The sequence below is a fragment of the Leptonychotes weddellii genome, chromosome 15 (genome assembly GCF_054177405.1).
Source record: "Leptonychotes weddellii isolate Sample4059 chromosome 15, ASM5417740v2, whole genome shotgun sequence".
NCBI classification, from domain to species: domain Eukaryota; kingdom Metazoa; phylum Chordata; class Mammalia; order Carnivora; family Phocidae; genus Leptonychotes; species Leptonychotes weddellii.
In genome coordinates this window covers 49,074,120-49,086,178 of record NC_138383.1, presented here as the reverse complement: position 1 = coordinate 49,086,178, position 12,059 = coordinate 49,074,120, and the positions used below count along the sequence as shown (strand labels likewise).

The 12,059-nt window shown below is 58.4% G+C and overlaps 1 protein-coding gene across 1 annotated transcript in view; it reads left to right on the top strand.

The window, feature by feature from the left end:
• The first annotated feature begins 2,125 nt into the window (after positions 1 to 2,125).
• GUCY2D (guanylate cyclase 2D, retinal) overlaps positions 2,126 to 12,059 on the top strand; it is a 15,032-nt gene continuing 5,098 nt past the window's right edge. Inside the window, exons 1-11 of the mRNA XM_081805764.1 lie at positions 2,126 to 2,864; positions 2,960 to 3,264; positions 5,553 to 5,904; positions 6,252 to 6,336; positions 6,601 to 6,703; positions 7,114 to 7,215; positions 8,452 to 8,529; positions 9,766 to 9,978; positions 10,059 to 10,215; positions 10,685 to 10,834; positions 11,436 to 11,604. Coding sequence (XP_081661890.1) covers positions 2,126 to 2,864; positions 2,960 to 3,264; positions 5,553 to 5,904; positions 6,252 to 6,336; positions 6,601 to 6,703; positions 7,114 to 7,215; positions 8,452 to 8,529; positions 9,766 to 9,978; positions 10,059 to 10,215; positions 10,685 to 10,834; positions 11,436 to 11,604 — 2,453 coding nt within the window. The remainder of the gene's footprint in view (positions 2,865 to 2,959; positions 3,265 to 5,552; positions 5,905 to 6,251; positions 6,337 to 6,600; positions 6,704 to 7,113; positions 7,216 to 8,451; positions 8,530 to 9,765; positions 9,979 to 10,058; positions 10,216 to 10,684; positions 10,835 to 11,435; positions 11,605 to 12,059) is intronic.

Sequence of the window (12,059 nt, the reverse complement as noted above, 5' to 3'; positions counted from 1 at the left end):
CCTCCCCCGGTTTTTAGTAAAATGTTCCTCATTCTGTGTTTGTCTGATGTTTGCTCGTGATTAGGTTCGGCTGATGAAAGCAGTCTCAACTGGACCTCTGCACAGATGTGTGGTATGCAGTCCTGCATCATTGTCTAGATATGCTACTGTGTCTTTGCCAGGGCATCCCGTCAGGAGGCACACGATGTCTATCTGCCCCTCATCGGTTAATTTTGACCCCGGTCAAAGTGTTGCCCAATCTCTCCACCGTATAAAACGCTTTCTATTTTTTTGTGCTTCCTTCCAAACGGTACGCAATCTGTAGGGGGATCTTTTAAGACATGCAAACATCCCGCTTCTCATTACAATTTCCCGCTAGCATAGCATCCACTGAGGATTCTTGCCCGATCCAATCTTTGCCATGATGGTTGAAAAAGGGTTCACTGACATGTTTTTAAGTTTTGTTTGTTATGTATGTCTTTAAATTAATTTGATTTTGTAGAGTGTGAGGGATCACACCCTATTCCTTCATCCTGTCTGCTCTCAGATGGCTGGTTAATCAGCTCCATTTGTGGAAAACTCATCCTTTCCCCACTGGTAAGAAACGGCCACTTTTTCATGCCTTAGATTTCCATTTTTGCTGGGTTTGTCCCAGTGTTCTTTATTCTGTTCCATCGGTCTACTTGTTTATTCCCGCACCAATACCCTTTGTAATAAATCTTTTTTTTTTAAAGATTTTATTTATTTTTATTTGACACAGAGAGAGAGATAGTGAGAGAGAGAGCACAAGCAGGGGGAGCGGCAGGCAGAGGCAGAGGGAGAAGCAGGCTGCCTGCTGAGCAAGGAGCCCGATGCAGGGCTCGATCCCAGGACCCTGGGATCATGACCTGAGCCGAAGGCAGCCGCTTAATCGACTGAGCCACCCAGGCGCTCCTGTAATAAATCTTGATATGTGGTAGACCAAGTCTCCCATCACATTCTCCTTTAAATTTGTCTTAATCATCTTTGTCGTCCAGGCACTATATTCATTATCACAGGTACTTTTCACAACAACCTTCAGAGAGATTAAGCAACTTTCCCAAGGTCAGGAAGGAGGAATTTGAACCCAGGCTCGCCCAAGGCCAGAGCCCTTGCCCTTATTTCCTGGGGTTCTGCCTTCCCCAAGGCCCAAGGGCCAGGTTTCTAGGCATGGAGAAGTGGAAATCAGAGAACTAAGTGTGGGCAGATGAGAGAAGAAAGACAGATACCGGACTGGTTTGGATTTGGTCTTGTATGGACTTTGCCGACCAAGGGATGGGGCTTGAACTTGGAGGCCAAAAGTGGAAACAGATGATTGGAGGGAATGAGCCGGAGAGATGCCCAGCCCCACCCCCGCGAAACTGATCGCCCATGGGCTCATCTTACTGCTTCCCAGGCTGAGCAGGGTTAATGTGGCAGCAGCTTGAAAAGGGGGACCTGCGGCTGCTTTCATCTTGGGTGTCGGCGCGGGGGGGGGGCGCCCAGGTTGAGAGGCACGGAGGAGAAAGAGTCCGCTGGTTGCCTGGGGGCCAGGATAGATCCCACTCCAGGGAGCCCCATCCTCCATCAACTCCTCCCTGCCTGATTAAGGGACCCTAATCAGCTTGGGGAGATTAAGGACTCGGGACAGCTGTTCCCACCCCACCCCCCCACCCCCCAGGCCGGCCTGGCAAAGGACACCTGTGGGAGGGCGTCAGAAGGGGGATCTGCCCTGTGACCCCTCACCCGGGGCCTGGGCCCGAGCCCCGGACTTTCCGGTGAGTGGCAAAGGCCCCTCCGCAGGGACTCGGGTCCCTTCTGCCCCAGATGGATCTGAGGAGGGCATGGGCGTGTCTCCACTGACCCCCTCCCCATGGCTCTGGTGGTGGGGGAGGCAAAAGGGGAACAGGCAGCAGGAGAAGCAGGGGTTTGGGGGGTGGGGAGTGCGGTGGGCTTCCAGGCTAAGCCCTTGATCCCCATAGAGTCGTCCGAGCCCGGGAGGGGGCTGTTGTGGAAATGGATCCACGTCCCGGGTTAGTTGGGCTTTGAGAAACTGGTGGGGGGTGGGGGGTTTGCCGAGAGAGCCCTACGAGAGTTCTGGGGGCCTCGTCCGCTCATCCGGCTCCGTTTCTGCTCCCAGAAGCCGGCGATGAGCGCGTGCGCCCTCCTTGAGGGTGCGCTTCGGGACACCGGGCTCAGCGCCCCCGCGCCGTGGGCTCCATCCCCGCCCCGCGTCCCCCGGGCCCTGCCCTGGCCCCGGCCGCGGCCCCGGCTCCGGCTCCTGCTGCTGCTGCTTCTCCTGCCGCCCTCCGTCCTCTCGGCCGTCTTCACAGTGGGGGTGCTGGGCCCCTGGGCCTGCGACCCCATCTTCGCGCGCGCCCGCCCGGACCTGGCCGCCCGCCTGGCCGCCGCCCGCCTGACCCGCGACCCGGCGCTGGGAGGCAGCCCCCGCTTCGAGGTCACGCTGCTGCCGGAGCCGTGCCGGACGCCGGGCTCCCTGGGGGCGGTGTCCTCCGCGCTGGGCCGCGTCTCGGGCCTCGTGGGGCCGGTGAACCCCGCAGCCTGCCGGCCGGCCGAGCTCCTGGCCCAAGAGGCGGGCGTGGCGCTGGTGCCCTGGGGCTGCCCCGGGACGCGGGCGGCGGGCACGACGGCCCCCGCCGGGACGCCCGCGGCGGACGCGCTCTACGCTCTCCTCCGCGCCTTCCGCTGGGCGCGCGTGGCCCTGGTCACCGCGCCGCAGGACCTGTGGGTGGAGGCGGGCCGCGCGCTGTCCGCCGCGCTCAGGGCCCGGGGTCTGCCCGTGGCCCTGGTGACCACCATGGAACCCTCGGACCTGTCGGGAGCCCGGGAGGCCCTGAGGAGGGTCCAGGACGGGCCCAGAGTCAGTGGTAGGCTCCCCTGCAGGGTGCGGGGAGGAGGGCAGGGCCGCCGGCGGGCAGCCGGGCGCCGCAGTGAGCCGGAGTCTCCGCCGGTCGGTCCGCAGCAGTGATCATGGTGATGCACTCGGTGTTGCTGGGCGGCGAGGAGCAGCGCTGCTTACTGCAGGCGGCGGAAGAGCTGGGCCTGGCCGATGGCTCCCTGGTCTTCCTGCCCTTCGACACGCTCCACTACGCCTTGTCCCCGGGCCCGGAGGCCTTGGCCGCGCTCGCCAACAGCTCACAGCTTCGTAGGGCCCACGATGCAGTGCTCACCCTCACGCGTCACTGTCCCCCGGGAAGCAGCGTGATGGACAGCCTGAGCAGGGCCCAGGAGCACCAGGAGCTGCCCTCTGACCTCAACCTGGAGCAGGTTAGAGGGACCAGGGAGGAGGGAAGAGGGGAGGAGAGCGGGGGAAGAGAGCAGGAGATGCCGGAGAGGGGAGAGGAGGATGGAGGCAATGAGAAGTTGACAGGGTCAGTGGAATCAGAGGATGGAGTCAGTGGGAGAGACTAACTAGCGGCCCCACCTGTTCTGAAGTTTCTTGGGTAATGTAAAGGCTCTGGTCTTGCTTGGGGCATCTTAGTGTACTGGGATTGCTTCTGGACGTGGGCAGTGAGACCTCTCAGGCCCGGGGCATCTTAGTGTACTGGGATTGCTTCTGGACGTGGGCAGTGAGACCTCTCAGGCCCAGCTCCAAGCAGTAGGCCCTAGTGAAGTCTACCCTGCAATGCTTGGCAGCCTGCTTCAAAGTAAACCCACCTCCAGCACAGTCTATAATACACTGCTGGTGTTCTTAAGAGAACAGGAAGGAGGAAGGATGCAGCTCCAATCTCCATGCCCAGTTTAGAAGTGTTTCTTCTGGGGCTTCATCTGGTGGTCATAACTTTTTGAGAGCTTTGACAACTTGTGAGAAGCAGGAAGATCTCTACGTGGGGCCAGGAGCTCCCATGATCATTGAGATCCACAGCGTACTCCCGACCACCAGCTAACACCCAGGATTCCCTGAGATTCCAGAATCCCAGTTCAGACCATCTAACTCCATACCAGTCATAGAAAGGAGAGGGGGCTGGAAACCACTAAGATAGAAGGGAGTTTAGATGTCAGTGGGCAGTAAATTAACCACCACAAAGGCCCTACTCAAAGGGTTGAACTTGAGAGATGGCTGTGAGATATCCCCCCCCAACACCCCTAGTCTCCTCCAAGAGGATTTGGGGTAGCCAATGGAGAAAGGATGAGAAGAGTCAATAACAAGAGGAGAAAAAGACTCAGTTAGTCACAGTGGTGAAATGGGGTGCGGGGCAGGTGGATGAAGTGATGAAAAAGCGTCTTCAGTTCTCCTTAACTGGCACAACCTGCCACCTAGCTCCCTATGAGACCCCTGGAAGTCACCCTTGATTCCTCTCATCTTCCCCCTAACACACACACACACACACACACACACACACATCCAGACATCAAGTCCTGTCAGTTTTACTTGGTAAAAGTCATTTGAATCCATCCACTTTCTCCATTCCCACCGCCCCTGCCCTGGTTCAGGCCACAGCCCCTTTGATCTAAATCTTGAAACAGAATCTGCCAAATGGTCTCTGCTTCAATGCTTACCTGCCCCGGGCCTTTCTCCACCCAACAATCAGTTCAAACTTCAGAAATCGGACAAATCTGACTGTGTCACACCCCTGTTCAGAGCCTCCCCGGGGCTTCTCTCGCCCTGAACAGATGCAGGTCTCTTCAGATGGCTGACCAGGTGTCTTGTCTTCCTCTCTCTTCCATTTTCCTTGAACTTCAACCAGACAGTGCTACTTTGGGTTTCCTAAACGTGCCCTTCTCTTTTGCCTCTGTGCTGCGGGGTGTGCTCTTCCCTCTCTCCTGCCCCTCTCCTCCCCCAGATAATTCTGACTCATCCTCTGAAGGATGGTCACTTCTTCTGGAAGCCTTCTCCTCCTCCACCCTACCCTCACCCATGGCACTGCCTTAGCCTCGGTGTCTGTTTCCCCAACTAGAAGAAAGATTCCTCGGGACAGGGACTCTATCTTATCAAGATCTCAGTATCACCTATTACTTTACACAGTGCCTGGCTCTGGGAGAGATGGGAACCTGGAAAAATAAGCTTGATGAAATGGGGTGATAGCCTTGGGGGAAGAAAAGAAGGAAAAATAGAAGAGAGAAGCCAACCAAAAGATAGGAAAGGAGGCTTTTAGGTGAATGAGAGGTAATGATATGAAAAATATAAGCAGGGCAACCAACAGGAAAGGGGAGAGAGGAGCTGTTGGTGATGGAGAGTAGGAATAACCAGCGGTGAGAAGAGCCTAAGAACCCTGAAAAGAGGGAAGGTCAGCGAGGAAGAGGGGAGAGAAGAGAGCCAGTGGGGAGAGAGGAGGAGAGGGCCAATGGGAAGAAAGAGAAAGAGAGGATAGAGCCAATGGGGAGAGAGGAGGAGAGGGCCAATGGGAAGAAAGAGAAAGAGAGGATAGAGCCAATGGGGAGAGAGGAGGAGAGCGCACCCAGGGACACGGGGAAGCCCTAACGAGGTGTGAAGAGTCTATACACGCGGGGCTTGAGGGCTTGAAAGAAGCAGTGAAAGGCTGGGTGGGCCAGTCAGCCCGCGTCTGTGTGTGGGCGGTGACCCCAAACCCTGAGCCCATCCTCTCCTTCCTCAGGTGTCCCCACTCTTCGGCACCATCTACGACGCGGTCTTCCTGCTGGCGGGGGGCGTGGCGCGGGCGCGGGCGGCCGCAGGGGGCGGCCAGGTGTCCGCAGAGGCGGTGGCCCGCCACATGCAAGATGCCCAGGTGCCCGGCTTCTGCGGGGCCCTGGGAGGAGCCGAGGAGCCCCCATTCGTGCTGCTGGACACGGATGCAGCGGGGGACCGGCTCTTCGCCACCTACATGCTGGACCCCACCCGGGGCTCCCTCCGCTCGGCTGGGACCCCGGTGCATTTCCCTAGAGGCAGAGGAGCACCTGGACCCGACCCGTCGTGCTGGTTCGAGCCAGACATCATCTGCAACGGAGGTGAGGGCGAGCACCCCAGCCCCCACTGGGACAGTCAGCGCGGACCCTCCACCAACTGGTGAAAGAGAGTGAACTCTCGCCCTGTAACTCCTTCCACGTCCTCCTCAGCCCCCTGGCTTGTGCGGACCCTCTCTCTTGCCAAGCCCCCAAAGCCCTCTTGGAACTTTTCTAGCATCCCCAGAGGCTCCCCTCTGCAGAACCCATAGCCTTTCCCTAGACCTCGTTCTGGGCTCCCGTCCACCTTTGCTAGAGCCTCCAGGATTTGACATGACTGCATACCTCGATAGAGAGGGCGCCTCCCCCTGGCCGCGGGGCCCTCAGCGTTCCTCCTCTCACTGCCTCTCCAGGAGTGGAGCACCGCCTCGTCTTTATCGGCTTCCTCCTGGTGGTTGGGATGGGGCTGATGGGGGCCTTCCTGGCCCATTATGTGAGGTGAGTATGGGAGTGAGGCGGGTAGGAGATGAGCTTGGCTCTCCATCTCCCAGAATTGCATCTGGGCAGCAAGGACAGCAGGCTGAGCCCGCTCAAGAGTGGAAAAAGGGAGCGCTGGGGGAGAGGCGGTGCCCCAAGGGGTGGCCGGCCAGATGATGTTTGGTTTGGGGATGGCTGCTCTTCCCTGAGCCAACGCTATCCCCTACCTGCCTCCTCTCAGGGACTTTGGTCCCCTTTGAGCAGATGACATCCTTTCCCTCCCAGGCATCGGCTACTTCACATCCAAATGGTCTCTGGCCCCAACAAGATCATCCTGACTCTGGACGATATCACCTTTCTCCACCCGCAAGGGGGCAGCACGCGAAAGGTGGGGGAAGCAGGGAGGCAAGGGATCTCTGGCAGGGAGCCCGCTCTCCAAGAGTCCTTCCGTGTATATCTGTTCCCCTGCCTGGGCCAGCCCTCACCTCAGCCCCCACCTGGGAAGGCCTCCTTTCTGGCCTGGCTCCCTCTCAGGTCTGAGTTCTGGGGGTGTGCAATGAGAGTAAGAGCTCCTGTCCCTGTTGCTTCCCTGGGGCAGCGTGAAGCTCCGAGAAAACCAACTTGTTTGTTTTGTAAACTGTAAAGTGCAGTGCAATTGGGAAGTAATGTCATTATCACCTTCCCTAATTAAGAGTTCTTCCCCTCCTCTCTGTAATCCCCAGAACTCAGCCTGACCTCAACCCAGGACTCTAACCCTGCAGTATATTTTGATCCCTTGCATTGACCTCTGCCCTCCAGGTGGTCCAGGGGAGCCGAACGAGTCTGGCCGCCCGCAGCATGTCAGACGTTCGCAGCGTCCCCAGCCAGCCCTCGGATAGCTCCAACATTGGTCTCTTTGAGGTGAGCCTTACCCCGGCCAGGCCCGGCTCTATTCCTGGAGTTGTGTTATATCTTGCAGGCTCCAGAAAATGGTGATAGGAGCCCAGAATGGGCTCTAGGAAGAGGTCATGGGTTCCCCCAAAGGGGAGCATCTGTGAATCCTTCCTGCCCCAGGATTCCGCCTTAGCCTTTATCCAGATGCGTGCTCCTCAAAGGCTAATCCCAGTGGCTCAGAGGCTGGAGGCCTGCCCGGGGGGTGGGGGGCGGGGCGGGGAGGATGTACTGGGACCATGCAGCCCGGTGTGGCCCACTGAAGCCATCCTCTGCCCTGTCCCTTCAGTGATCCAAGCCTTCAGGTTACCAGAGGATATGCGCCTCCTTGGAAAGGTTGGGGCAGAGGGGCACCTGGGATGTGGTCTCATGGTCATAAAAAGGACATTTCCAGGACATGGATTGTTCGGGAGAGTTTCCAGACAGGGCTGTCCCCAACTCAAGACAGACCCAAGTCTTTGCCCCACCCAGCATTGCCACCCAGTTCAGCTCAAACTCAGGAACAACAAGCCTTAGAGGGGGAAAAAGAAAGGCACAAAAGCGCATTAGGATCTTAACTGTGGGTCAGCCAATCTGAACTTGGTGGTATGGGGGCGAAATTGTGAACAGACTCAGAGAGAGCTGTGGGAACTCAGCTAATTAGGAGGGTGGGATGGAGATTTAGACTTCCCAAGCGTCAGGTCACACAGAGAATGCAGAGGCTCCTACCCCGTCAGCTGCGTCCCCGTGAACCAGCCCGACCAACAGCTGAGGACAGGGCGGCTCAGAGCCTGGAGGGGAACTGCCTGTCCTTCGCAGTTTGTCTGTAATAAAAAGCCTGATCTACCCAGACTCCTGACTCCCAGCACAGTGCTCTCTCATGGCAACAGAGGGTGCCGAGGGCTGTGGTCACAGCGACATGTGTGGTGCTAATGGCTTGCTTAGTAAGGCTGTTGGCAAGCGCATCTGAGGGGGTGAGGACAGCCATGTAAGGGGGGGCTCCCTCCCGGCTAGCTGTGAAGTGGACCCGCAGACCTCAAGCTCCTTGCTCCTGACGCTCTGTGTCACAGGGAAGATGTATCTGGGGCAGGGGGCCAGTGGAAATGTGGGGGCCCTAGGGATCCTCGCCTCGTGGGGTTTTAAGAAACTGAGTTCACACAAAGCAAAAGGAAAGAAAGAAAGAAAGAAAGAAAGAAGCCGAGTTCACTACTCCCATCTCTGCTCCAGGGAGACTGGGTTTGGTTGAAGAAATTCCCCGGGGATCACATAGCTATCCGCCCAGCAACCAAGGCAGCCTTCTCCAAGGTGAGAGTGGGCCCTCCTCTCTAAAGTAGATTTCTACGCTCCTTCATAATACTAGTTCTTTCTTTTGGTGTGCTTATCATGATTTGTCATTGTAGGTTCAGTGTGGGCTTGCGTATTTTTTTAAAGATTTATTTATTTATTTTAGAGAAGGGGGGGCAGAGGGAGAGAGAGAATCTCAAGCAGACTCCCCGACTCAGGGCTCGATCCCACGACCGTGAGATCATGACCTGAGCTGAAATCAAGAGTCGGATGTTCCACCGACTGAGCCACCCAGGCGCCCCTCTAGCGTATTTCTTATCTGCCTCACTCACTGGACTGCAAGCTAAGTGAGGGTTTCCCCTGCTCCATCATTGCATGTTTGGCACCCGGCACAGTGTCTGGAACGTTAGAGAGACGTAATAAATGTTTGTTGAATGAATGACAGAAAGTTAAAAAGGGCTTGAGCGACGGGGAAGCTGGCAAGCAAGCAGTAGCCTGGCTTATTCTGGTCCTTACATCACGCAGCCCTTGCCTGGCCTCCTTCCCTGAGGCCTCGACCGAAGCTCTGTGGCCACAGCTGCAGAGTGACTTAGGGTCAACCAGCTAAATCACCATTTAATGGCAGGCATCTCAGATGAAAGCAAGCCCCTTACTGGACCGAAGGACGGCCGTCACCTGCTAGCCCGTTTTCCCAGGCTGCCCAGACTGGGGGGGTGGGGGGGTGCTGTCCTCCTCTGGGACCACAGCTCGACTGCTCAGTCGCTCCTTCTCTAACCTGGGGAGGCTGGGAGTCTCAGACATTTCTGACACAGTGACAGAACCAAGCAAGGCGGCCCTGAGCCATCACCCGCACAGCCATTTCTGGTGCTTTCTTTGCAAGCAGTGAGGCTTCTTCCTGGTTCTCTCTGCAAGGGCTGTCACATCAGAAGGGGAGGGCGCTGGTGCTGGGGGCTTCTCCATGGAGTGTTTCCCCCTAAATCCAGGCAGTTCAAAGTCTTACCGGAACCTGCCTGGGTCCTGGTTCCCCCCGCAAGGTTGTCTTTTCAGTCCTAACTTGAAGCTAAAGCCTGCTAAGCATCTGAACGGGGGAGACGTGATCTGCGGAAGCAAGCTTCTCTCCACGCCCCACGGACCTTTCCATCCACCATTCTTATCCCATCTTCCGAGTTGGGACACTCAGAAACAGGCCTGAATAACAGGTCTCCTCCTCACGTTGCTTCCAGGGCAGAAAATGCCCGTTCACTTTCTCCCTCCCAGCTCCGGGAGCTCCGGCAGGAGAACGTGGCCCTCTACCTGGGGCTCTTCCTCGGCGGCGGCGGCGGAGCGGGTGGCTCGGCGGCCGCGGGGGAAGGCATGCTGGCTCTGGTCTCAGAGCACTGCACCCGGGGCTCCCTCCACGACCTCCTCGCCCACAGAGACATCAAGCTGGACTGGATGTTCAAGTCCTCCCTCCTCCTGGACCTCATCAAGGTGTGGGGGGTGCGGGTGTGGCGGGGAGGACAGGGCAGGGAGCCGCGGGGCTGAGGCCGCCTTCCCTCCCACCCCTCCAGGGAATGAGGTATCTGCACCACCGAGGCGTGGCCCACGGGCGGCTTAAGTCACGGAACTGCGTGGTGGACGGGAGGTTCGTGCTCAAAGTCACGGACCACGGCCTCGGGCGACTGCTGGAAGCGCAGAGGGTGTTAGTGGAGCCTCCCAGCGCGGAGGGTAGGATTCCTGGCTACCCCCCGCGCGCGGAAGCGCATCCCCCAGGATTCCCATTATTTCCAGGGTCCCTCCACCCCTCCCTCCGCCTTCGCATGCTCTCCATTCCACCGCCACTGGACGTGGCTGCCACCACGGAAAAGGTCTTGTGACTTCTGAGATGCGAAGGGTGGGCTCCGTGATTGGGGAGGCGGGGGCTGGCTGGGGGCGTGGCTTGTGCCTGAAGGGCGGAGTCTCCTCTGAGCTCCGCGGGGCCTAAAGGGTGGAGCCTATTTGTGAGGACCCCGCTTTCTGTGGGACCCGCGTTGGTTTTCTGGTAGTTTTATCTGGGGGGTAGCTGCTGGTAGCGAGGCCAGACTCCGCCTGGGAGTGGGTGAGTGGGTGCGAGCCTGGCCTTCCTGGTTAGGGTGGGGGTCTGTCCCCGGCTCCCCCAAGGCCCTCCGCTTGCCCATGCCCCCTTCCCCGACCCCAGACCAGCTATGGACAGCCCCGGAGCTGCTTCGCGACCCGGCCCTGGAGCGCAGGGGGACGCTGGCTGGTGACGTCTTCAGCCTGGGCATCATCATGCAGGAGGTCGTGTGTCGCAGCGCCCCCTACGCCATGCTGGAGCTGACTGCCGAGGGTACGCCGCCCCTCGCCTGGGCCTTTGGGCTAAGAAGGCAGGCTGCCGTTAGGCAGAGCCTCGCCAGCGCCAGCCTCTTTTCCCGAAAGTCCGGAGCTGAGGCTTAATTATAGGGGCCTCCCTTATGTGGGTCTGAAGGGTCAGGGCAGTGGAGAGCCAAGCATCGGGATGGACGGGGCGGCTCTTAGACGTGCAGACTTCAGTGGTTGCCTCTGTCCTCGTCCTGGCCCCAACCTGCTCCTCCAGCTGAGGCAGCAGGCTCTTCTCTGGTTCTTAGGTGCCCCAGGGAGGGAGCAGTGTCGGGAGAAGGGGGTGTAGAGCAGTTGGATCTGGTTCAGATCCTTGATCACCCCAACCTGATCACCCCAACCCTCCCTCTTGTTATGTGCAGTAGCTGTTAGGTTCTGCCTATCACCTCTTACTGCCCCCTGTCCCCCAGGGTTCAAGATCTTTTTGTTGCTCCAGCAACCCCCTCCTTCACTACACTTTCCCACCTACCGAAGCTCTGATTTAAAGAACCCCCGTCCAGTGTCCCCATCTTGAGCTTCAGCAATCAGGCCAGAGTCAGAAGTGGCTTCTCTTGGCCCCCTTGTGCCTCCAGAAGTGGTGCAGAGGGTGCGGAGCCCCCCTCCACTGTGTCGGCCCTCTGTGTCCATGGACCAGGCGCCCATGGAGTGCATCCAGCTGATGAAGCAATGCTGGGCAGAGCAGCCAGAACTTCGGCCCTCCTTGGACCGCATCTTCGACCAGGTCAGGGACTGGGATTGGGGCTAGGGCTGCGCTGGTCACGTGTCAGCAACCTGGGGAGGCTTCCAGAAGGCAGGCCAGCAGGATCTCTGATCTCCAGGCTATCTCCCAAAGGGGTAGTCTGAGGACTGGGATTAGGTGGGGGCAGAGTGAGAACAGGGGCTATGGAGGCCTTTGGAGCAGGAGACAGAGCTCTGGGTGGGAGAAATGTTTGGCACAGGGTGGCAGAAAGACCCTTGGCCTGGGAGTCCAAAGGCTGGGCTGGTTCCAGTGCCTTGACAATTACTAGCTGAGAGTAGCTGACCTCGGAGAACCCCCATTTCCCGTCTGTCTCCTGATAATGCGTGGAAACAGAGGGCCTGGCATCCCCGGGGGGTAGGGGGTGGTTGATGAGTAAAAGATGAACAGGGAGGGGGGGTGGCACACAAGGGTCACGGCAGCCCAGGTCCCACCAGCTTCCTCCTCCTGCTAGTTCAAA